The 25753-nt window shown below is 40.2% G+C and overlaps 1 protein-coding gene across 1 annotated transcript in view; it reads left to right on the top strand.

Annotated features, from left to right (window-relative positions):
- Positions 1-24328, top strand: part of kif6 (kinesin family member 6) — a 57194-nt gene extending 32866 nt beyond the window's left edge. The window contains exons 14-23 of the mRNA XM_047341534.1: positions 9816-9918; positions 10828-10883; positions 16668-16718; positions 17441-17528; positions 17673-17808; positions 19996-20087; positions 21567-21665; positions 21750-21857; positions 22695-22825; positions 23795-24328. Of these exons, the coding sequence (XP_047197490.1) occupies positions 9816-9918; positions 10828-10883; positions 16668-16718; positions 17441-17528; positions 17673-17808; positions 19996-20087; positions 21567-21665; positions 21750-21857; positions 22695-22825; positions 23795-23811 (881 nt within the window). The 3' untranslated portion in view covers positions 23812-24328. The remainder of the gene's footprint in view (positions 1-9815; positions 9919-10827; positions 10884-16667; positions 16719-17440; positions 17529-17672; positions 17809-19995; positions 20088-21566; positions 21666-21749; positions 21858-22694; positions 22826-23794) is intronic.
- Positions 24329-25753: the final 1425 nt, after the last annotated feature.

Raw genomic sequence — 25753 nt, 5'->3', positions numbered from 1 at the left:
TGAACTTTTAGGCTATTTATCTGTATTCATATGCAGATAGGTGTTATCAGGGATTAGCCAAAATGTTGCCTCGACTTGCATCACTGTTTGGGTTTTGTGCGGGTAAACGTTCAACTTGCTTGCTAAAAAAATCTTGTCTTGTGGTCTTGGCCTGGATATCTGCTGTCTACACCCGAAACCCCAAAATGTAGGCCCTTCCCCCCATCACCTATTTCGTCGTCAGACAATAGTCGATGGGCCCCGAGCAACGCAGGTCCCTCTTTTATTGGACCGGGGTGGTGGCTAACACATGGCCCATAAAACTGAAACAATCTGAATGGTCTGATTCTGTGTCTTATTTAATATTTTTTTCTGTTGCTACTGTTCTTTGTAATTTGGATGAGAAACTCTTCATGATTGCATTTAGCAGTTTGGAGGCTCATTGGTTGTTTTTCTTATCTCACAGCAGAAATATGCCAGTTGTGAACTTTATCTATGGCCTCTCCGTATGGAGTAAGCATCTCCTCTCTCTGTGTTTGGTTTTAGGTACAGGCTAATACTCCTACATTGTCCATCATACTGCACTGTGGCTTCTCACTGCTACTAAATAGTAAGACTATTCAGACTAGGTCAAATACATTGCATGAGGAATAATAAAGTACTAATAACAATAATAATTTTCATGTCTCTATTAAACGTGACAGTCCGTCACTCTGAGCTGGAAGAGTTTGTGATAAATGAGGTGCTAGGAGCCCAGTGAGTGATCTCTCTTGATTGGAATGTGGGCAGTTCATTGTGGTCCTGCTGATTTTCAGCGTGCCTGTTGAGGTCGCCTGTGGGGTTATGAAAAATCCTTGATTTCTGGATTTTACTGAGTGGTGAACAGTCTGACGTCCCAGAGCTCCCTGGCTTATTTCTAAACAATGTCATCAGTGGGATTGCATGTGTTTAGGAGGTTTCTTTGGAGGTCATTCAAGTGGCCCAGTATAGTCATGTCAGCCAAGCACATCAGACAGTAAAGTAAATTAAACCAGTTAGTTGTTGCTGATGAAAAGCTGATGAGTTTAAAACCTTTAATGCTCAGTGGAACATGAAGCAGGGACCAGGGCCCAATGATGTTGCAGTGTAAACAAAGAAGACACCATTCACCATTCGTCACTGGAATAACTAACTCTGATTCACAACGTTTACGAAAATGTTGGTTTCACGTAGGCAGCATCTCCATATGAAACAAAACGTTTACTATCAGATACATCTACTGTGCACACTTATTTCTACAGTCACATTGTTTTGACTGCAGCTTTCGGCCAGAAGGAGATCTTTCCGGTTTCAAGGCTTTTTGCGTTTATGATTTGTAGTGTCTGTTTTCTTGAAATTGTAGTCGATATCAAGGGCTGGTTCACATTTTAATCCTATTAATGGTTACGAATCTACACCTGTGTTAATCTTAAGGGTGTGAAGTACTCCTGAAAGGGGTTTAAGATTTCTTACTTACCAAGTGATCATTGCAGACTAGTTGCAGTTGGTCAAATAATCTTGTTGTTTTGCCAAAGCAGGTTTTAGTGAATAAGTCAATGAACTGAAGGGGAAACGAAGACCCAGAGATTGTTGAGTAAGTAGCAGAGACATGACGCTGGACTTTGTTTTGGATGGTCTGTCCGCTCCAGTTCTTTTGGGTAGCTGAGTTTGAGGGTGTATATCTGCCTCTTTAGTCACAGGCTCTGGGTACATCCAGGTCTTGCAGGACTCCTGTTCCTGAATGTGGCGTTTGGTAAAAGTCAAACCAATCAAGCTTTAAGATATCCTCCTTTAGCCAGCAGCCGTGTTTATTTGTCTTTTCCTGTTTAGTTTTGGTTAAGTGGAGCCTAAAGTGTGATGATAAACCTGAGCCCTCATAACGAGCTCAGTCGTAGCCAACGGGCACAGCAGTACGAGCCAGCAACTCATCAGACTGAGGCTGCACTCCTGTCTGCGCTAACCACAGCTCCCTCATCCTCCTCGACATTTTTGCGTAATGGTGCCCAGTGTGGTAATAAGGCCAGCGAAGCGGTAATTGCAAACAGGGTCTCTGAAAGAAGATTCTATTAAAAAACAAACACATGTTGGAACTCAGTCCAGTCAGAATTAGTAAGCGGATCAGTCACTCATCGAGGGGACAATGAGGAGCAATGTGATAGATGGCTATTAAGCTGTGGTTTCTAAAATAACTGATAAATGATGCACCATGAGAATTAATCTCTCAGAGTTATATGTGATATCATATGATGACCCAGATAAAGAATCATTTGGTTTCTCTAATTTCATGGATATAACTTCTGCTTGGTTGACCTGTGGTTGTGAGACATTGCTGCTTCTTGACCACATTCACCAAAAGCTCAGACAGTGATGAGACAAATTTGATAAAGCTGCTTTTGTGTTTTTTTTATGGAAGTTGTACACAGATATAGTCAGTAACAGTGCACTGCAAAATATGATATTAAAAGATGGTTTACCTTGGAATACTCTACTGCACATTTAGTGGAAAATGATGACAATGAGCATCTGTTGGCCCTCAAAACCAGAAACATTAATGTCCACATCATCTATGGAGGTGGAATTTCTCCAATTTTCTAAATGCACTCCAAGCATTGACATATTACATGTACTATTATATCATGTAATGTAATAATATATTACGTGTAATAATAAATAATTCACCTGGATAATAATCAAATGAGATTTCACGAGTCTTTTACTCTCTAACTCAAAAACACAGGTTATTGTGAAGAATTGTCCAGGCTCTGACCCTATTACTTAAGTCCCTGAATAAACAATGCAGAAAATTGTTGACAAGAACACCTAATAAGTTAGCAACACTGCACTCAACTGAAATGATCAAAGGGATATGTTATTATTTGTAATAACTTCCAAATAAAAAAGTAGACCTGGTAAATAGGCTCGTAGATGATCTTGGCATAGGGACAATCCCTGCTAAGTCTACATCATTATCCACTGACTTAGTTTAGTTTAGTTTTATATATATACATCTTATTTGAAAACCACACCCAATTATTACAAAATTGAAATACAAAAACATACAAAATATTCAATTAAGGTTGTATATTAGTATAAAAGAGATAATTGGACATATATTCATCACCACACCTTCATTTATGAACTGCTAACAACATGGACAGTGTTTCCCAATGAAGAGCTACAGCACATATAATATAGTCTTATAAATCTCAGTACTGCACTTTGAGTTTCTGGAATCATCACTTTGACATTAGTTTGAGTTACGTAGAATCTACATCAAAAGGAAGATGTGAGCAGTGCATAAGCACTACCATAGCATGCAGTCCATTTAGTCTGCACTAACTCCATTTGACCATCTGTGTCCTCACAACCAGCTGTCCGGACTACAGCTGCCCCTCCGGCGCTGATTGGACAGTGGCCAGCTAAACAGTCTTCACCCAGCTGACTGCATGCAGAAATCTACTGACCAAAAGAGTTTTTTTTGTTCTTTTCTTTTCCATTTCCCTGCCAATGTCACATTCCAGTCCACATGAAGTTTGGATCAATACCAGAGCATATGGAGTAATGTAGCATGTGGAGCTTACAACAATTGCATGTCACCTCCACATCAGATTTTATTTGTAGCCTCTGAGACCTGGAACAGTGGAGATGATGAGTTTTCCAGTTGTATCATCAAACGTCCTTTCATCCATCAACCATCCATCCACTATAGACCCTTTGAGGGTCACTGTATCGCTAGGTATCATCACATGTGATGTAGTAGTTTTCATCACCTTTGTCTATATATGATCACATATTTAATCTCTGGTGTATGTTGGGTTTAACGTACAACTAACCAATCAGAGTGCTATCTCCCACTCCTTTTAGAAGCCAGGTGCACCTGTACCACGCTTCTCTGCAAAGGAAACATTTACCGTCATAATAATGTGCTCTTAAAAAAGTGAAATACTGCACCTTCGCCTTCAGACTCGGTTTTTGTTGGTGAAAAGCTTTGCTGTTCACTGTCTCCAGAGAGCAGTGCATCAACCAATGCATCTGACCACAACTTACTTCAAGAGCAACCAGCCTAAGATCGCTCAGCAGGGTGCAAGAGCATTTGCCATTTAAACAATGTGGGCACATGGCCAGAAATATGGACAAACTATCAAAGACACTTCTGTCACACTTTGTCGCCGTTTTGTGCCGCCTTCCACCATGAGTAAGACGGGGTCCATTACATCCATGTGTGAGCAGGGAGAATCAAAGACAAATTAGTCAAAGAGAGGATCATGTTTAAAAACAAACCTTTACAGTAGTTTCAAGTTGTGCAGCAGCGATGATTCCTCTCAGTCTATACTAGGAAACAGGCTCATAATGTAATAATCTTTTTTTCCCCAGTAGTTTCTGTTTAAGACTAAATACTAAATGGTAATGTTTTAAATAGTGCCAGTCCACCAGTTTTAAACATAGTGACTCATTGACCCCACAGTGAGTGAATCACTCCAGTCTGCTCCCATTTGGTTTTATTGTGGTAATTCCTCAACTTTGTGTCTTTTCCCACACACTATTAATGTAAGGCACTTCTGTGTTGTTGTTAAGATGTCTGCGTTGGGGCTGCGTGTGAAGGTGACTGTTACACAGGCAAATTCCTTAAATATGACACTGACAAACTCCAAGTAATTATGACTGGACTTTGTGGCTGGGTCGTAAGTTCTTGAGAAAAATGTGAGATAATCAGCTTCACTAATTTCCACATTGCTTTGGAGTCATGAACCGAGGTGGTGTTAACAGAGGAGGACATCACTCATAAACCAGACTATACAATAACTAGATCAGGTGCATTTGCCAAAAATGTTGGTCCTGTATATTATTGTCCAGTTTGTTGTGGAAAATTTGCTCTCCCTCTTCCAAACTCCCAGATCCTGGTGTCCCCTGTGAGCAGTTACATGTCTGCTCTGGAATGTTTCTCCACTTTTCTCATACTTCATGAGAAATTTCTGCCTCTTTCTCCATCAGCTGTAAACCAGCAGGGAAATCTTGATGCCCTCGAGGAACCAACAGCTTTTAATAACCTATCGACCAGTTCCAGAGATCAGAGAGGGTCAGAGGACACACTATACAAGCCTCTGACTTTAACAATGTGAAATTCTCAAGCACACCTGGTGTCAGGGATTCTTTTCAGTTGATACTGGGGTTTCAACCTTTTTTCTTTTTTGCGAGAAGCCATTACAATCAATTACATATTGAATTTCCCATAAAAACTCTGAATGTGCAAAACGTTGTCGGATCACAAAACTGACACAGTTGTTTTGTGCTCTACACAGTATTATATATGATGTGTTTCACATCTGGAGTGGTGATTTTCTGTGACCCACTTGGAGACTCATAGCCAAACAATATATATATATATATATATTGAATCATTTCTCTCAGTCTCTCTAATTTAAAATAAATGCACTACAAGTATATTTTCCTCATGCTCAATGGATCACTGAATGTTTATATATGTTTAAATGTAGGTTTAATCTGAGCATCCTGCTGTTGCCAACAGCCTCTATGGTTACAGTGAGGGTAATCGCTGTCCCCTGAAGATTAACTGTAAATGTAATGATGATGACCTTTCCATGGAAACCAGTCATGTTTGCTGAATGGCAGATAGACTCTTTCCACATACATCTTTTTGTACTGGGCTTTTAGCTTCACCAACAAAGTGAACCGTGGACATGAGGGAGTTTTTCTTCTCCTTCTGATGACCACTGTCTCTGTTGAATCTGTCTGCAACAGGATTTTGATTTCCTAATAGTGGATTTTCTACTATGTGCAATGTAAATTGCAAACAGACGTCTCCGAGCCTGAGTTGCCTCTGTGAGCTGTTCCGACGCCAATTTATCGTCTGTTTTCACAGCTACAGATGCTCTGTGTTCTTTCTCTACGACTGTTTTTTCAGTGTAAAAAGACGTCTAATGAATCGACAAGGTGTTCCTGTTGTAATTCAGGCAAAAGGAGACTTGAGACTTACAGGGACAGTTAGATCTTAACATAAATCCTGCTCGCATGTAAGGAGACGCTGATGATTCTAGCAGGCCCTCCTCACATTTCTGTCATCGTACCAGAAGCCCGAGACAATAGGGACATCTCAGAAAGTCAAATACTACTGCCCCCCCACCCTCCCTGTAGGAGGCCACATATGCAGTTACCTTGAAGTATTGCTCTTTTTCAATCAAGCTAACAAATGGTAACTTCTTCTGTCAACAGCTGAAGTAAGACATTCTTCTTCTCCTAATAAATTGATGGAACACTGTGGTCATACATCACTTTGCCGGTATTTGATTTCTAAAATTTGTTGAAGCAGCAACAATATTGACAGCATATTCCTCCCCTGTGAAACCTCTGTGGTCTGCATGGAAAAGAAGAATTAGGAAACCTGGCCTCAGGTCTATGTGATCTCATTACCCCACAAATTATTTTAGTACAACATAATATGATGTCATATCACTCTCAGAAATGTCCGGAATGTTGCTCTTTACATGAGCCGAATGGAGCGAATTTCCCCCAAGAAACCCTCAGACTGATTTGTTGAGGTTTGCTCTTGCAACATATGCCTGCGAGATGCTGGTTTCAATCAGGACTTTCCAAAAATAAAGAAAAAAACATTCCTGGCTGTCCATGAAATTGATCTCACATGAGTTACCATCCCGTGTGTCTTTGGACATCTTCGACACTCATTTTTAACAGGGGATGGGATTCATTGTAAGTCTTTGTGAAGCTTCGGGTTTTCAGGGAATCTTACAAAACAATGTTGGTTACTATTTTATTATAGGATTAGGTAATACACAATCCAGTGGAGTCTTGCTTACGGGAAAAATGTTAAGGGTGTTAAAAATAGTTTTACTGGACATTGAATTTGTCAGGGTCAGAGAGAGAGAGAGAAAACGACCGACATATCTGTGGTTGCTTTTAACGCCAGATACTAAAAGCACATCCACACTTAGAAAAGTCAATATTAAGACAAAGCCACTTATCAAACATGTTTCTCTGAGAATGCAAAAAGTGACAAACGACAACACAAACTGATTATATGCAGCATCACACAGCAGTTCAGTGTCTATATACAATGTTGGTCTCTTTTTCGAGTAAATCGATCTATTTCACAGCAGATACAGTTGCATGTAAGTAGTCTGGACAACCCAGTTAGTTGATTATGGAAGGGAGAAGAAGAAAATACGTACCATTTAGTAAAAATATGATATGGAGGCTTTTTTCAGCTGTTAATGCACTTACTTTTATTCCATGATCTTAAAACAATTAAATATCAATCAGTAATTGTGGCATGTGCAAATGTTTGTACTTGGCTGTACTCTTAAAATACTTCACTAACTCATTAGGATTTAATTGACCTGATGACACATATAATGCAGTATAAAGCAAATATTGTCAGCTGACAACTTCAGAGCTTGATGAATGTTCTGACTCTTTAAAGCTTGTGTTAACACCCAACACTCATGGGCCTCTATAAGAAACTGATGGAGAATCTTGAAATGAAGCATGTTAATGCCTAGAAAGCGGGTGAAGGCTATAAGAAGATATTAAAGCTTTTCATAATTTTCATGTCCTTAAGAAAAGGCAGTTAAGGTGAACTGTGGAAGATGACGTTTAGCTAAAAAATAAAGGGGAAAAAATCCTGTATGACTGCAAAGGACCTGCAGGTTGAAATGAAACAGGAGCGGCGGCACTTAATTCCACTGTACAGTTCTACTTACCTGCAACCTCATCACAAAGGTCAATGTCTGAATTCTGCAAAGCAACATCTGGAGAAGCCAGAGTTGTTTTGGAAACGTGTGCTGTGGACAAATGATAAAATTGAGCTCTTTCAGAAAAGCTGTGTTTGTAGGACAATGATCTAAAGCAGACCTCACAACGCATCAGCAACTATTTCAAGCAACACAAGCTGAAGCTTTTGGAGCGACCCTCACATCTAGTAAATATCTGCGATTAGATCCTGAACATGCTGTGTGAGAAGAACGGCCTTCAAATATCTCAGGACATGGAGAGAAAATGTATCTATCAGCTACAAGGGGGGCTCAATCTTTTTATTTATAAGTTCAAGAAATAAAAAGAAACGAAAGTGCATCAAAAGTTTGAAGAAAGCTTTGTTTTGAGGTCCATTTGCTTTTGTATTTACTTCTACTATTCAAAAATCAATAAAATATTGAATTTGCCCATTTCTTTTTTCATTCAACTGTATGTTGACATGTAATGAGAGAAACAGCACATGTATAATTAATAATCGGCAACAATAGCATCTACCTTCCATTTACTGTAGTAAGCCAGTTCCAGCAGGCCCTGACTCCCTGTAATGGGACACTGAGTATAGAAGGACGACATATTTAATGCTATTAGTTCAACCTATGCTTACAGAGTCATGACCAGGCTCTGGCCATCTCACGCCTAGACTACTGTAACTTCCTCCTGTCTGGTCTACCAGCTAGTGCTATTTGACCTCTGCGGCTCATCCAGAATGCAGCAGCTCCACTGGTCTTTAACCAACCTAAATTCACTCACACTACTCCGCTCCTCCGCTCCCTTCACTGCCCCCATCCGTTTCAAGACACTAGTACTTGCGTAGTGTGCTGTGAACGAATCGTGTCCAGCCTACATCCGGGACATGGTTAAACCTTACACCTCAGCCCGTCCACTCCGCTCTGCATCGGCCAATCGGCTTGCTGCTCCCTCACTGCCACTGTCAACTCTGGTGTTTATATTAAAGAAAAGAAAAGACACAATATAATCTGTTTAGTTGCCCTCGTATGTGGCACTTACATGTAGCACTTTGTAGTTTGGCTTTTTTGAAGCAAATTGTACCTACTTGATTCTTGTTGTTCTACCCTCATGGTCGAATGCACTTATGTGTCACTTTGGATATGGGCATCAGCTAAATAAAACATAATGTAATTGTACTTTAAAATATGATCACAGCAGTGGAGTACAATGTTGTCTTATGAAGTCAACGTAATGTTTTAATTTTTCAGGGGAAATGTTGTCATTTTCTACCAAAAATTATGTTCAAAAGAAGAGAAAACATGTAACCTTTGTGTGTTTGTATTTCTTTGAAGCAGATGTATAGAGCTTTTTAATGAGAATATAAAGATTCCTATTATATAATTTCCCTACCCTGTTAAAAAAACAACAGGATGTTGTCTCCAAAATGATGCAGTTACATGTGGCATGTTGCCAAAGTTAGGTAGGGGGCTTCCACTATGTAATGCTGACCTGTTCAGAGTTGCTGTTTATATTTGTGTTTATGTTCGCTCTATGGCAGCCTAATAGTGGTTCAGTTTTGTAATTAGGAATGGGTGGGAGGTCATCGAAATCAGTGGGGCACTAGATCACATCTGGCTGCCAGGCGTGGAGTATCTGTGGATGTGGGAACAGCTCGGAATTCCCTGTTCAAACCTGCATGAGGAGCATGTTTCCCATTGATAGTGGTTTTAGTTCAGAGGGATGATAATGATGCAGTCTTGTTGGGATGGTAGAATTGTTTTAGCTCATTTTAGGATTGACCCAAATTATTTGAACAGTAGCCTCTGATTATTAGTCTATCAACTATTCAAGTAATTTTATTTAAAAAACATTACTTTGTCTTTATTAAAAAAAATTACAAGTAACTGGTTCTCTATTTAGGAAAAATACAAAATCTTTGTTGGTTAAATTGCATCCAACATCTGTCCGAACTGTACCCATTTAGTGTATTTAAGTGCCATCTGGTTTTCTGAAAATGTTGTGAAATGCAAAAACAAGAATAAAAGAAAAATCACTCAGTACTGGATTTGTTTCTCTGTCAGGTCCACAGCTGTCGCTGGGGAAGCAAGAGGCCTTTGAGACCTTTATAAGAGACCACGATGACTATCTGACCATTGATGACAACAAGAGCCTGCTCAAACAGAGGTGAGAGACCAGCAGCACACGTAGTTATTAATTCACATCTTTATATTTTGCAAAACTAAGGCAGTTTTGTTCTGCAATGAACATTGTTTGTGCAGTGTCAGGCTGTAATACATATTTGTTTTTATGTCTCACTCAATATAATACGCTCATATATTTCAGAGGAACATTTGAGTAGTCAACCAAAGACCCTGTGTACATCACACACAAAGATAAACTGCACATCCAATAACACAGCTCCCTTATTCATTAGTCACCACAATGAGCACAATGAGAACATTACTTTTTCCATCCACTCACTAAAATCTACAATGAATCAAATAAATGATAAATAAAGTTGAAGAATAACTTTCTAGTTCTGAGCATTTTTCAGAAATGCTGCATTACAGGGAGAGCTGCCAATAAGGCTGGAAAGTCTTCTCCCTTGGCTACTGAAGAATATATTGTAGTTTGATAATTACTATTAGGATCAATTGGACCTGTGGGAGCTGCTAGATTTCATACATGTATTGACTTTGTTTACATTCAGAAAACAAAAGCCTTGGATAACCTCTAGTTTTTAAACATGTTAACATGTGCCCCTTGTGCCTTTTATACAAGCCATATAATGAGAGAAATATGCAGTCAGTGCCATTGTTGAGTATTTACATTTAAGCCATTTTAAGGACATAAGGGGATTTTTTCCATGACAAACCTTTGGAATATGTAATTTTAGGAACAATGAAGATTATAATAGAGTGTATTTGCCAATATAGTTATGATATATTATACATAAACACATACGTTTGTTCTATATCTTACAAAATAAGAAAAAGATCTGTGCATGCTTATTGCTATGTTACCACATTCAATTTTTTTTATTTTATTTTTTTTGCTACCATTGCCCAGTAACACCTACAGTCTTTTGAACAGGTCAGCTGAGGCCAGAAGACTCGGAGAGAAACTGAATGAAGCCAGACACCGAATCAGTAAGTTGTCTTCCAAAAAACACATCACGTATAGCAGCTGTGAACACATATAAATTCTACATATCACTGTCATTATCAACATGATCATCCTAATGGCAGAACAGGACTGTGGCACAAGCCCGATGGTGAATGCTGATAACTTTTATTAACGTTTTTTTTCGAGTCCCAAATGACACCGGCCTACGTACCTGCCTGGAAAACGTTAATGAATGTCGGATGTTCAGTTTCCCAGGAGTGTAGAAATGTTGTTCAGCACATTCTTGAACTTTTCCAGGACAGAGAGGCACTCTGATTTCCACCCACCTAGTCCTCCAACCTGCACTTTTTACTGGCGTGTCTCAGGCTGTTTTATGGCGACTCCCTCAGCACACCCCTGTGTTCTTCTGGGTAATGTTCTTGACAGGTACCCTGACTAAGCCAAAATGAGGCCTGGTATAAGCCTGAGCTTCAGACAATGAGATTACAGCTTTGGTAAAATGGTTTTTGAATGGCTTAGTTTATTATTTCGATTTAAAAGATCCTACTAAATGCCTCATCATAGTTGAAAATGGAAGTACTTTTTATTAAAGTGTGATAATGTGTTTAAAAATGTGTTTTTAGAGCTCGATCTGGTTTGCATTTACAATTGCAAGCGACATTTATGAATTCCCCTGGCCTATATGTGTGTTTGTGGCTCATTACGCACACCACTGAAAAGTTTACCTCACACCACTGCCTGGCATCAAAGCTGCCTCAGATCACGCCTGGTGGTTTGGTAACATTTGCCTGTAACCCTCATACATACCAGCATGCATTTATCACCCTTTCAGGATTCAGAGTGTGATGTGCTGACACAGCCATAAATCAGACATGTCATGCAACACGTGATTATCCGTCCTGACAGCATGTTTAATATTAACTCCTAGAATGTGTTCTGCAGACATCAGCACGTAATGTGGGTTTAGTGGAACTAGATAATTAATTCATCATAGTTTTTTGATGAGATTCAGAAACCGAATTCCTCCGCCTATACGAATTTGGAAAAATCCCCAAAAAACATCTTGATGCTGTCAAATATTATTACATTGTTAGGTGCATGGATCTGCATTCTTCCAAGATGAGAGACAGTGTTTTTAGTGGAAGGTGGTTGCCTCTTCTGGCTGGAAAGCAGTACCATAATATTTAGTTCAGTATGTTTCCTTGCCATCTTGGAAGCCACGCTTGGAAATTTTACACTACGTGCGTCTCATGCTTATTGTAGAACATGGAAACAGTTAGCATATAATATAGACACAAAGCGTTGTGCTGCTTTTTCTGATGGATGTACCCAGCGTGAGGGTCACTATGAGAGAGAGGCGAGGCAGTAGCCCACGGAGACATCAGTGTATAAACATTTCCCTGGTTTACAGTCTTGTTTTTGGCCACAGCACATGGCTTTGGAATCCAATCCCATATGTTCCAAGCCCTTAGGTCCAAAAAGTGCAAGCATATATATTTATTCAGAGGGATCAGCGATGCACATCTTCTAGAGCATGAAAGGTGTAGGGCAGCTGGAAATGAGCAGCGTTTCTTGATTTCTCTCCCAGATGCGCGGCGATTTATGCAGTGCAGCCCGAGATGGAGCATCTGGTATCTGCTTTGGGAACACTTTGATCTGCTCACCTTTGCTGAATTGACCCAGGGAAAGTGAAATAGATTCAAAAAACCCGTCTGGAGCCTGCAATGTTTGTTGTTGCCTAGAAAATAGTTCCATAGCACTCGAGAACGAATATCACAGTAATTTCATTTCTGTGTTGAATGTGGTCTTTGTACCCAACAGCCACTAGATTTGACATGACTCTTTCAATGATTTACTCTGAGTGCTAATGGTATCAGCTGTTCATCAGAGGGGTTTATGTAATATAATAGATTAATAGGCCCAGACAACAATGTCTTTGAACACATCTGTCCCATAAAAACACACAATGCTGAGTCCAACTCTCTGTTTCAAATTAACAACCTTTTATAAGTCTCCTTTCATAGATTTTGCATGTGCAGCTCTCATAGTCGTACCTTCGTGAATGCTTTTATTGTTGTCCCGGATTTTCACATTAGTTCCCACACTTAACAAAGCCTTGATTCGTCATATACACTGGAATCGACACCCACTCCGATTCTGAGAGGCTGGATAGCATGCACGATGCTTGGATCTGGAGCTCACTGTGGTATTTGTGCGGCATATCACATTTAACCCCCGGCCCACAAAAATGACCAAATATTTATTGAGGCTTGTAGCTTGAAACCGGTCCTTAAAGACGACGGCATGTCTCCTGACGATGTGGGGTGAAACCCTGCGTGGTTTGGAAGAAGTTGTGGTGTTGAGCCCGCAGTCTTGTCCTGGAGCACTGACGTGTAGTGAAGTATTGAAGCAAGCCCACCGCACACCACCATTACTTGACACGTATGCAAATTTATCTTAATGGAATTTTTCTTGTGAGTGAAGAACGGAGAAGCTGTTCAAGTCCGATTTGGCTACAACAGGCTGTCGTGACCAAATGATCTGTTGTCTGAACTCTTCAGTCATCACTTCGATTTGTTATTTTGTCATAGTGTGTCCAACAGCAACAAACATTGTATGCTCAATCACTCATATTGAAGATTACTAGATTCAAATTGTGCAGAGCAGAGTGCATGTGAATTATACTTGTCACACTACATTACCTTGTATGCATAAAAAGGCCATAATGCTTTCCAGCTACTATCTCTATCAGCCTTACACTTGGTATGTGTATTTGTTAAAAGCGCGATGGAAGTGCAGTGTCGAATTTGGTACAATTTGGATGTTAAGCATTTCCCACAGAATTAATGCAATCTATGGCGGTCACAGGGTGCATGTGCACACGCACCTTACACCCCAGCCCGTCCACTCTGCTCTGCATCGGCCAATCGGCTTGCTTCTCCCTCACTGCGAGGGACAGCTACCCACTCAACAAAATCACGTCTCTTTGCTGTCCTGGCTCCTAAATGGTGGAACGAGCTCCCCATTGACATCAGGACAGCAGAACGTCTACCCATCTTCTGCCACATTTTAAAGACACGTCTCTTCCAGCTACACCTTGGTTAAGAAGAGGATGTCTAATAACCATCGTCAACTCTGGTGTTCATATAAACAAAAAAAGCTGTTGCACTTATTTATTGCACTTACATGTAGCACCTGTAGTTTGGCTTTTTTTAAGCTAATTGTCCTTACTTATACTTACTTATGTAAGTGTCAAAACATTTTTGTTTGATTATTAAACTTTGGCGGGACTAAATACAATATGGCGGCCACAGTCTAGATAATTAATTGGAAACACTGTAAGTTTAATACTAATAAACTTTGAGGAACAGACTACCAGCGCTCTGTAGCCATGGTGTCTCGTACTCATCAGTGACGCTAATCATGACAGCGTGTTCATAACAACGGGCACCTTCATGACAACAGCAATTTCAACTGATTGGCCAATTCGAGGATCAGGGTACCCAGTGTTGTGCCAGTTCACACTTTAAAAGAACTAGTTCATACAGATGAAAATGAACTAGTTCATGTTCATAGTTCATTTTTTCGAACTTCACAGTTTGAAGTTTTGGTTCCGAAAATGAACTTGTTCACGTTCATTTGTTCTGTTTACTCATTGGGATGGTTATGATTTAGATAAAGACAAACTTAAGATCATGCGCAACACTGCTTGGGACTGAGTCGACCTTCACCCAACTTTGAATAAACAGGAGAACAGCTCTTTCTGCAGCTGCAGCGGTGGCTCCAGGGTTCTGTGGACTGACTCCCGCAGGCGCTCTTTACTTGCTGTGGCTCAATTACTGCGGGTCACTTTTCACAGTTTCAGAAAGAAAGCTGCCATCAGCATTACCACAGGCCAAACATGCAGGTTTAGAACGGGCACTGCACTAATATTCATACTGTGCAAGTGCTTTGCCTACAGGCTGTGACTGACGTGAGCCACATGGGTGACACTGGCCCCATGTGCTCTTCATGTTGCTGTTACATGCTCCCTACATTTTCTTACCATGTCAACATGGCATACTCGTGCTGTAAATGATCCTTAATCCTTCTGAACAACAGAGACTTTACATCGGTAGGTGACTGTTCATCGTATGTGAGGGTTGTTTCTGTTGGAGAAGACTTGGCCTGCCCACCTGACCACGATGTAAAGCCACAGGGCGTCTCAGTTCATTTACATTTCCAGCTTCCCAACCAACTGACTTTGTCTGAAAACACTTGGCTTTGTGAGGGGTTTCCAAACCCTGGTTCATATCCCATCGAATTAGGAAAAACACTGCCGTCGTGGGCCCAATATGTCACTGTGTGTCATTTATTACGTTTCAGATCATCCATTCACGTCTCCACTGTCGTCTCCAACCTCAAATAATAGCCTACTTTTAAAGAAGAATGTTTGAAAAAAAATGAGCTGGCCTGTTGCATGGGCAAATTGCAAACTGTTTTAAAACATTCAGCAGCGAAAGTCTGAGAGCTGATGTTAAACTCAACCTGAGGTCTTTAATAATATTTCAGCAGGAAAGATGTTTGTCTTATTAACTTTCAGTGTCTTCATCTTCTCTGACAAAGCAAAAGCTGTAATCCCACTGTTTTATGGCACCATGTGAGGTGTTGCATGAAAAGGTTTCTCCACACACCACATTCTCGGCAAAGTGATACTTCATCTGGCTTTCTCATTTTCGGACCTCAGCTTTTAGATGGGCGACAGGATCGTATTACAGAAATAGACACATGCATGTTAGACCTGGGGGTTGTAATGGGAACTCACCACAGAAAACGCTGTCATTTAATGTCACTTATATCATGTAGTCTGCCTCATAATTATCCTGGTCATTCACTTAACTCATCATTTGACTGCAACCATTTTCTTTGATCTGAATGAGAGATTATCTCCCTTTGTTATGCTGTATACTTAATGTGTCCTGAATGTTCTTATTAGTTTGATCGTCTGGTGTAGATAGAAAGGCCTCAGAAGTCTTATGCAACATGTTTTAATCCATTAACTTTACAGTTGTCCTTTGTCACTGAAGCAGAAGCTCAATATCTTGATTTTCCATCATAGAAATTCAAATAATGACTTTTTTAGGCAAAGAGATACAGATAAAAACTGGATAACAAACGCAAATGATGTATTTCATATGCCTATGTTAATCCAGAGTTACAGCCACAAGAGAGGCCTCCATCAGGTTGCTTCCTGGCTCACTGGAGTTCATTTTGAGGACTATGCAGCTGTGTATCTCAGCAGTATGACATTTTATATCAAGACCTTTTTATATATGGCCTATGGTCAAGACAGTATTTTGCAAAAAAACTAAAAACTGTGACAAGTCAGTGCAAGAACTGTGAAGTATTTGAACTTGCAGTAACGATTTGTTTGACATGACTGTTAACTAAAAAACTGCTTATTTATAACATCACCCACCAAGGATGATTAAAGCTGTTCAGCTGTTACACATAGTTCTTGTTGTGTCCTGTAGGAAATATCCCAGGGCTGTGACCAATGAATCAACCAAACCATTATATGCACATGTCTGTGTCAGTATATACTGTATACCAGCCAAAAGGTTACTATAGGTATTCTATACAGATTTTAGAAATAGTGTCATCATCACATAGTGTGTAGCACTGACAAGTACATTTTCACACAAATGTTCCACCTAGAATTTATTTAGGTCACAGTAAAAAAAGAAAAGAAATAGATATAAATATCTATATCAGTCTCAATAATTCAGACAAATGACACTTTGGAATTGGAACACTCTCTTTTTCAGATGAGTTGAAGAAGCAGTTAGCGACGCGGAGGAGGCAGAGGGCAGCTTGTGGTAAGGTCAAGCTGACAATGAATATTCACACAGCAAAGCAGCAGCATGATATCCAGCTCCATCTACACACACCAACAGCCAAACACTGAGCAATTAAATGCAACATCTCCACATTTAGAGTAGCTGCGAGTTCACGTTTCAACTCTACCTCATTCAGACAATCCGCTCCACATCATCGACATCAAATGAAATGATGAATGCCGTCACAAGTGGAAACTCTTTATCATCTTTCGATACTGAGGTCGCTTTAGAATGGCTCTGTAAACACTGTGAACACGTTGTGGTCGCTCTTAAGTCTTGTGAAGCAGTGCCCACTTCAAAGTCTTCGCAGTAGGCCTCAGTGACTGAAAGCTTGGTGACCAAAGACTGGGCGGCACAACTTTAAGACTCCTTCATTTACTCTTTCCTGACTGTTTTGATCAGTGACATAAATGCTTTCATGAGGAAATCTGGTTGTAAAACATACAAACATCTTCCTCTATTTCAGGCTCCAAAAGGCTTTTCTTGTTATTTTGAGTCCTGCATCAGAGAACATATCACAGCAGCCTGGCTTCTATTATCCAGAGCCAATATTCAAAACACTGTCATTGTTCTCACATCTGCACAACACAGGCATACAGCTTCTGGACATGATGCCTTGTTTTTTGTTTTTATCTACAGTATGTCCACATTTTAACCTGTGTTAAGAACCCATGCTCTCTGCTTGTCCAACTCTACTGTAGGTGTAATGGGGAATTACCCAGAGGCTGTGGAGGAGGTGGACTCAGTGGAAGAAAACCTGTGCAAACAGATTGAGCAAGAAAAAATGGCGTAAGTGTAGTAAAAGTGCATTTTAATGTATAACCATATGTTTTCATGGTTTCATCCAAGACTCTGCTTTTATTGTTGAGACACAGCAGAGGATGCGTAATGTGAACAAAAGATGAATTTGGTGCTGTTAATATCTCCTGTCAGGTACAAGAGTATCATTGGCAGTCTGAAGGCACTGAGGACAGAGATTGAGCACCTGCAGCTGTTGCTGGAGAGGGCAAAGGTCAAGCTGCAGAAGGACTTTCATAAGTGGTGGAGCCAGGAGGCTTCCAGCGTGCAGGTGACTGGCTTTATCTTCCTCTGTCTATCATGTAACAACACCACATAAAGCATCTGTGATATTGACATAATGGCCATGTGAGCATGTCCAAAATATGTTTCTGACATTAGACAGGATGCCTTGTCTTCTCATTCTAGGTATGTTTTCTAAATATTGGCCTCCATGGACATGTTAGCGTGTGTAAGTTACTGTGAGGGACCTTTTTCCTATCAAGGACCATTTACCTTTTTATTACCTATGTCCTTCATGGGACAGAATTATTGAACATATATCACACTCTAACGCACTGTTGAGGCGTCTGATGTCAGATGTTAGTGATGATGGTGATGTTATTATTACCTGGTTTTCCAGATATGGCTCAGTCAGTCTTGAGTCCTGACTTTACTTAAGAACATGATATACATCATCACATAGCAGGTCAGTTATACAATACACTCAATACCCTCAGAGGCACAAACTGGAAGTGTGAGGGAGCACCCTTACACTCATAGATAAAAAGGACAGTATATTCATTTACATATGGAATAACTTTTAATGTTAATTTGTCACCAAAAAAAACAGCTGGTTCCACATCAAACCACCTAACAAATATGTTTCCGTTTGTCTTGTTTACTTTTCATGTCCTGAGTCTTCTTACCAAATGTCTGAAGGAGTTTTGCAGACTCATCATCAGACACTCATCTGTTTGCACAGAATGTATGATTTTACTTTGTTTGGTACACAGCAAACAAAGTAAAATTATGCATGACATCGCTCACCACAAAACTTACCTGAGTAGCATTGTCTCTGTCAGAATGTGGTTTCTGTGAAACCACATTCTGCTCGTTGGCCATCAAGCTTCCCTGAAGAGCGTTAACTTTATCCAAGCACCTTTGTCCTTGAAACTCATCCAGTCTAACTGCATGTTTACAGCTGGAATGACGCTCGAGATTTCACTTCTTTTATAACTTTGAGCGTGTCCCAGCAAATGAGGAACACTGGCTTTTCTTTTGCTGCAACAAAAAGACGATTTTTCCATTTCTCTTGGGAAGTGTGACATTTCGCCTTTACTTTTCTTGGCAGTCGCCACGATGTTTGTTGAACAGCTTGAAAGCTACACTGAAGGATCTGTTTTTCTCTTTTTTGTTTTATCAGAGAAAAAAATAGTTGTTGCAGAATGATTGGGTGTTCATGAATTAGTTTATGAATTGTCACGTTGGCGCAGAGAGGCCAGAGCTTCCCCACCTTGGATGGAAGGTGATGTACATGTGTCTGCAGCATCAGAGCTTTTATGGCACCAGTGTGACTCGTGTATCCTCCGTTAAACATCGCGCTGAATGGGTCCTGGTGGGAAGGTAAGTAGGAGGCAAATACACAGGAACAAAGATTTCCATGCGACCCAAACAAGGGCCTGGAGATCAGCTCAGAGGCAACACAGCAACTGCATCAAGACACAGTCTCAGCAGTCAGAGTCTTAACAAGACCAACATGTTGTTGAGGTTTCACAGCAACACTGTGGGGGAATAATAAGTGAGTCAGAGTTTATTTCAGTCCTAAATAACAATTTTGTGTTTGTGATCAAATACTTAGGAGACTTCTACGGAACGGTGAAAGACAATGTTTGTAAAAAAAATTGGGGAGGAAGAGATGAGTATAAAATTCACAAATTATGAACAGCACTGACTGAAAAAGACATAGGGCTCTGATTCACACTCACACATTCAGCCTGGCCTTGATGGCTGTTGTGCACATTTCAGGAAAACCAACCACAAAGGCGATGCTAAGCAGCAACATCTGACCAACAGACACTGCTGGCCTCTTCTCTACGGGTTTGATCTTATGAATGGAGAACAATATCTCACTCACATCTGAGCACGGCCTGGGAATTTATAACTGAGTGACAAAGAGGAAGTCTGACAGACACCTCTTACATGTGCAGTTTGGATCTTCCAAGCAGGAAGCAGGCCGTTTTCCTTGCCAGTACATACGCAACAGGTTTGAGTATTTATTGTTCTGTTTTTGGCAAACAGCACATGTGCAATGAATTAAAGTTTGAGAAAGAGGTATGATGAAGCTGGAAGATGCAAAACACACGAGGTTATCTCTTCCTTTTAGCAGTTGCATATGGCCTCATTGTGTTTCACTGTCATTAACATGGAACTGTCAATGAAGATTTCAATTTTTTTAATTTTTAACAATTGTGGCTAGGAATCAGATTCCGGGGCTGCAGCCAGATGTCATCGCACAGAGTCCCCAGGAGGAACCTTGCAGCCATCTTCACCCTGCACTCCTGGATTCGGGTGAGGCACTGTGATTGATGTAAGAGGCGACGGACTGTGTTGTGTCCATCCCTCCATCGCTGCAGCAGATGCAAACGCACACCTATTAAACTGGGCACTTAATTTTAGGAGTAGTCAAAATGGATGTCATAAAGAATTCATTTAGAGCCTCTGCTGTGCCGAGCCAACTGGTAACATGCAACAGCAAGAAAAACACCTTCCCGTCAATGACTCATTTCTGCTGAATTCATTACTGTTATTTTTACCCTTTCACCATCTGTGCTTGAATGCCACTTGATTAATGGCCAACACCCTGCAGCTCCTCAGGGCCTGTTTCCATGGAACAGTTATTTGGCTTCACCAACCCTGATGATATTAATTCACTCTCTAATTTAGCATTTAGCATTTAGCAATGGTACAGGTTGATTTTGACAATCTCATGTCGACCACAAATCTGCTGTGACAAAAGGCTTCAATGACATATTCACAGACAAAGAGCAGAATATTTGTCCAGGTTGTGAGCAAACTTCAATATTTAGATACTCTAATGTTAATTATAATCTGTTTTTCTAGGCGATTGTGGGATGTGAGGAGAAACACCCCTTAACTTTAAAGTGGGATAGTTGTGACAGTATCAGATCTGTAGCAAACACTGTCACTACAGCTGCAGAGTCCAGGAACATCATCATCTGACAAAAACGTTAATGAACTTGACTTAATCGTTTTCATTGTTACCTCAGCCAAGGAGGACATGTTTTTGTCTTTGTTTGTTTGTTTGTTTCTTAGCATGATTAAGAGAAAAGTACTGAAACAATTTCCATAAAATGTTGTTGGAGGGATGGGGCATGACCCAGGGAAGAACCCATTAAACCCAGGAAGAGGGACTCTTTCTTCGTTATTGTGAGATGGGGCATGTTTCTCATTTCTGAGAGAGTAATTCGTGGATCTTGATGAAATATCAATATTTATGTGTGTATGTAATTTTGTGCAGATCTTGTGAATTTAATTATGGTTTTACAAAGGGGACTGATGGGCTTTTTTTCCCCTGCTTATCTGGGTTTAGATGAATTAGTTAACTTTGTTAAATATAAGGAATCATTGTTATGTTTTGCTTAGAAATACTGAAACATGCATTGTAATAATAAATTATTACCGGCCATATTTTCCCTTGTGGTTTTCCACCATGTACAGTATTCATGCTGTGAATGGTATGAGTTTGAAACAGGTATTAAACGGTCATATTAAAGTCTTAAATTTAACTTTGTGAACTCTGCAGAAATCCCATACATAAACTGTTGATTGCTCTCTTGTGGTTTCACAAGTACAGTTTTTGATGATTCTAAAAAAAAAACAATAAGAGCATAACTCTGAGACACCTACTGCAGACCCACATATGGGTTTTATGTGGACATTATGCTGTCCTGCGCCTACAAATCAAGAAACAGGTCCGTGGGATTGTGTCATAACGGTCTACATAAACTGCTTTCTGAACTCAAACAGTGCACCTGGTCTGAGCAGTACTGTGAGAGACTACCCAGCAGGCCGAGACCAAAATCCAGACAGTTCCACCAAATCCACTTCTTCTGTTCAAGATCACAGGTCGGCCCAGCCTCACTTTATCTCCTTTTTGTTTCCCAAAGGATACTTGTCCTGTTATTACAACATTTGTTTTTTTTATTTCAGGAGCTTCAGCCCCAAAAGTGTACCTCCATTAAAAGCTGTCCCAGCCTGGCATGATACGTCCGGACGGGACAGGAGAGTGACGGAATCTACTCCTCCATCTGAGTGGAGGTACACGTGATGGAGACTCACTGGAAATTAATGAGTGGCTTTAAAAAATATCAACATTTTATCCATGACATTATGTCCACTACAGTCTTTCTCCATCCGTCTTTCAACACATTCAACATGCTGAGGAAAATAATTTCACAGAAATCTGCTCAAATGAGATGAGGCCTCTGTGACCTATGACCTTTATCATTTCTTATTCTCACAATATGGTTCAGCAGGACATGGATTAAATACAATTTAATCTCTGTGTATGTTTATCACTCTGTGTACATTTTTTAAGTGTTTGCCCAAAAGCAAACAATTCAGAAGCCTATCTATATGTTTGCAGTAGTTGTTAAATCCTTACATACGGCCTGGACCTGTAGATTTTACAGCCAAGCTGTGTTTTCTCTCCACTTATGAATGTGGCCATACATTTTTTATTCCTTTGTGAAGTAATGTCTCCAAACTCTATTAGCAACTCAAAGGCGTCGAGTCTCAGTCGAGTGCTGCTGCTCAAACCACCTTTTTACAAGCGCAGTTAAACGTCCAGTGCTTTACATATGTGCTTTTGTCCACCGAGTGCGAGCAGCACAGAGATACTGTTGTTTCATACAGAGGCTCTGTGATGTGATACAACGGCCACTTGTTAAGGTTTTCAAATTTTAACTTTAAGCTCATGGAACTAGAACAGTTAAAACATTTTACTGGAGTGGTGCTCAGAAGGATTCCCCCAACATACATACACACACATAAAATAACCTCTTTTTTTTGCTGTGAATGTGAGTATTTAAAAGTCATTATTTGAATTTGAATTAATGCTGATAATATCGTACATTAAATATATTTACATTTCAGGGCCCTTTCTACCACCGAGCTCACATCATCATCATCATCATCATCCTCTATTCCGCTGACTGGAGATGAGCAGACTGATGCTGACATCCTGGCCTTTGTCAGAGCCAGACAAAACCTGTTCAACAGAGCAGGTACACACACACACACTCACTCACTCACTCACTCACTCACTCACTCACTCACTCACTCACTCACTCACAGAGACACACACACACACACACAGCAAGAAAGAATACACACTTTTACAGTTTTCTTTTTTGCAATCAACACTGCCCTCTAGTGTTGTGCTGCCTGGCACCATGTCATCAAACAACAAGGTTTATATTCGCTGAAATGTCTTGTTTTGAGCTTCTGAGACTTGCTTTGAATTTATATTTGATACATTTTACATTAGAATTTACCTGCAAGATATAAAGCTTGATAAGTTGACAGTGATTTCAGTTTCACATTGGCTTTTTACTGTCCCAAGTAGAGAATGTCTTTTATACATGTATTTATAGCTCAGTGTTTTTCACATGAAGAGCTCTCATGAAACACTCTCTCACACACTCTCTTTCCTCCTCTGATCTGTGTGTAGCTGCTTTCCTTGGCACACACGTAAAGTGGACTTAGTGATCTTGTGGTTTGCCACTAGATATCCAGATAGACTGAGAGAGAGAAATGAGCAGAGACATCAGGCAGAAAAACAATCAGGCTGAGGATTTGCATTTGCCCACTAAGATCTTTCTTTTCTTTTCTTCTTTTCTTTTCCTCGAAGCAAGGAGAACTCATTTCATGCCTCTTTCTGTCTGGCATGTTTTGACAGGAGAGCCCCTCTCCTTGGTTGTTTGGTAACCCCTGTGTGGTGCTATTCCTCCTATCAAAACAGCTTTTAGGTCACCAGTGCATGCTGGGAAGTGTAGGGAGCCTGGCACAAAGAAACACAACACAAGTTCAGAGTGGAGGTTGTTATTGTAGTTCATTCTGGAGGTTCTTACTCTGAAAATGAAAATGTCTTTGAGTTTTTGAGATGTAGAAAAGTACACCCTTTTGTCATATTTGACTTTTTTAAACGTAAATACCTGGATTATCAATCAGTCTTGTGTTTTCATTTCTCTCAGGCTTCCCCCAGCAGTGATATGAAGCTCTGAAGTTATCGTCATTCGTCCGCTTGTGCAACCATCACATCTGTCAGGTGATAAAATGATCCTGGAAATGTGTGCGTTACACTTCCTTGAGTATCGATGGACAGTGAAGACTCAAACACACACCATACATCCTGCCTCATCCTCACACACACACACACACACCCGTTGACCACCTCCCGACGATGATGCCGTTGATGTAATGGACAGCGACATAAATCACAGCCTGCGTCGGCCATTTGAGCTGAACAAATGTTGTCTCAAGATATCAGAGGATGGAGCAGACAATAGGAAACCATCTGGCTCCAGTATGTGTTTAAGGATGTAATGAATCACGACGTTTCAAATGGTCGACATGAAGAATATTTCTGTCTGGTTTCATTTCACACGAAAGGTCACACTTTTTTTATAAATGTAAATAGTTGTATTTAATATATGTACAGTAGTTTAAATGTTTATTCTGATTTTAATGTAAAAGAAAATAAATTTGAAAATAAGTAAATAAAGGTGCTTAATGACAAAGAACCAAAAGAATTGTGAAATGATATCATGTGTTTTACATGTGTTTACTTAACTGCTCTTTTTATTGAGTATCATCTGATTGGTCCTTCAGTCCATCATGTGTGACCAATCTGTGCTCAGCAAGAAGCTGTTGCCAAGCGACTTAATCTTTTTTTGCTTTAACTTATAATGATATATTTCTCTCATAGATCTTTTCTCTACAGATACGCTCTTGCAAATGGAGGTAGTCGTATGTTAGTCGATTTTCCTATGGAAGTCAACAGAAAAATGATTCAAGGAAACTTTACTTCCTCCAGTTATTCCTCACAGACTTCAGGCTTTAAGGGTATTAGGACGATTAAGTAAAATTATATTAGACTAATACTTGCAGGTAATTTAAATGAACAAGCAAAATCTGTGATCGTGCAATGTTTTCACTAATGGATTTACTTAAACGTATCACTCATCCAGGGACAGAGGGAGGTGGAGCCTATCCCAGCATGCACTGGGCAGATGCAGGGAAACACCCGAGAGGACTGTTCAGGTCTTGCTCAAGATACAATATTTGAAATTCAAATTGGGTTTCGAGCATTTCTTTGCATTTAGTATTGATTATTGAGCAATGAACTGAATGATGGTTTAGTGATTCTCACATTTAGTTTTTCATTTGATATTTTAGTGTAAATAATATCAGTGAAACTAATTGACATTAAGTCATCACTTGACTACATGGATAATCAGTTCCTTCCATCAGACAGCGGATGAGTTTCATTCCAGTGCTCTGTGACTGAATGATTATTTTAAATCGAAATCTGTCCTCCTGCCATCCATCACCACACACCCACCCCGACAGAGAAGACCTGTAAACGCAGGAGCAACCTGTTTGCATGACTTTGAGTTGATTTGTTTGACAGATGACAAGCAGCTGCACAATTTGCATCCAGCCGGAGTTGCCTTGGAGAAAGTGTCTTCTCCAGAGAAGTTGTAATATTTTGTTTCTCAGAGTCGCACTTATTTCGGCCTCATCGGGGCGGCTGTGGCTGAGGGGGTAGAGTGGTCGTCCCCAACCAGAAGGTCGGTGGTTCAAACCTCAGACTTCCCCATCTGCATGCCCTAGTGTCCTTGGGCAAGATACTGAACCCTTAAATGGCCCCTCATAGATGTTGAAAGCTAAAATAAAAGCGTCTGCCAAATGACATGTAATGCAATTTCTGTCAGTGACTTTCCTTATCAGCCTAAGCCCAGTGGCTTAACACAGAGAGCCAGTAACCTAAGAGAGATCAATATATTAAAATAAAAACAACAATGTGAAAACAATGTTTTCTGCTTCCTGTTTTGGTTCACTCTCTAAAAACCCAGTGAAGTGTTCCAGGAGCAGGATACGTCTCTTGGGAGTTGGTAGAAGACAAAACGCAGCTTAAAGAGAGTGAATAT

The sequence above is a fragment of the Hippoglossus stenolepis genome, chromosome 10 (assembly GCF_022539355.2).
Source record: "Hippoglossus stenolepis isolate QCI-W04-F060 chromosome 10, HSTE1.2, whole genome shotgun sequence".
In the NCBI taxonomy this organism is placed as follows: Eukaryota; Metazoa; Chordata; class Actinopteri; order Pleuronectiformes; family Pleuronectidae; genus Hippoglossus; species Hippoglossus stenolepis.
The sequence above is the reverse complement of the archived record's forward strand: the minus strand, read 5'-3'. Positions and strand labels throughout refer to the sequence as shown.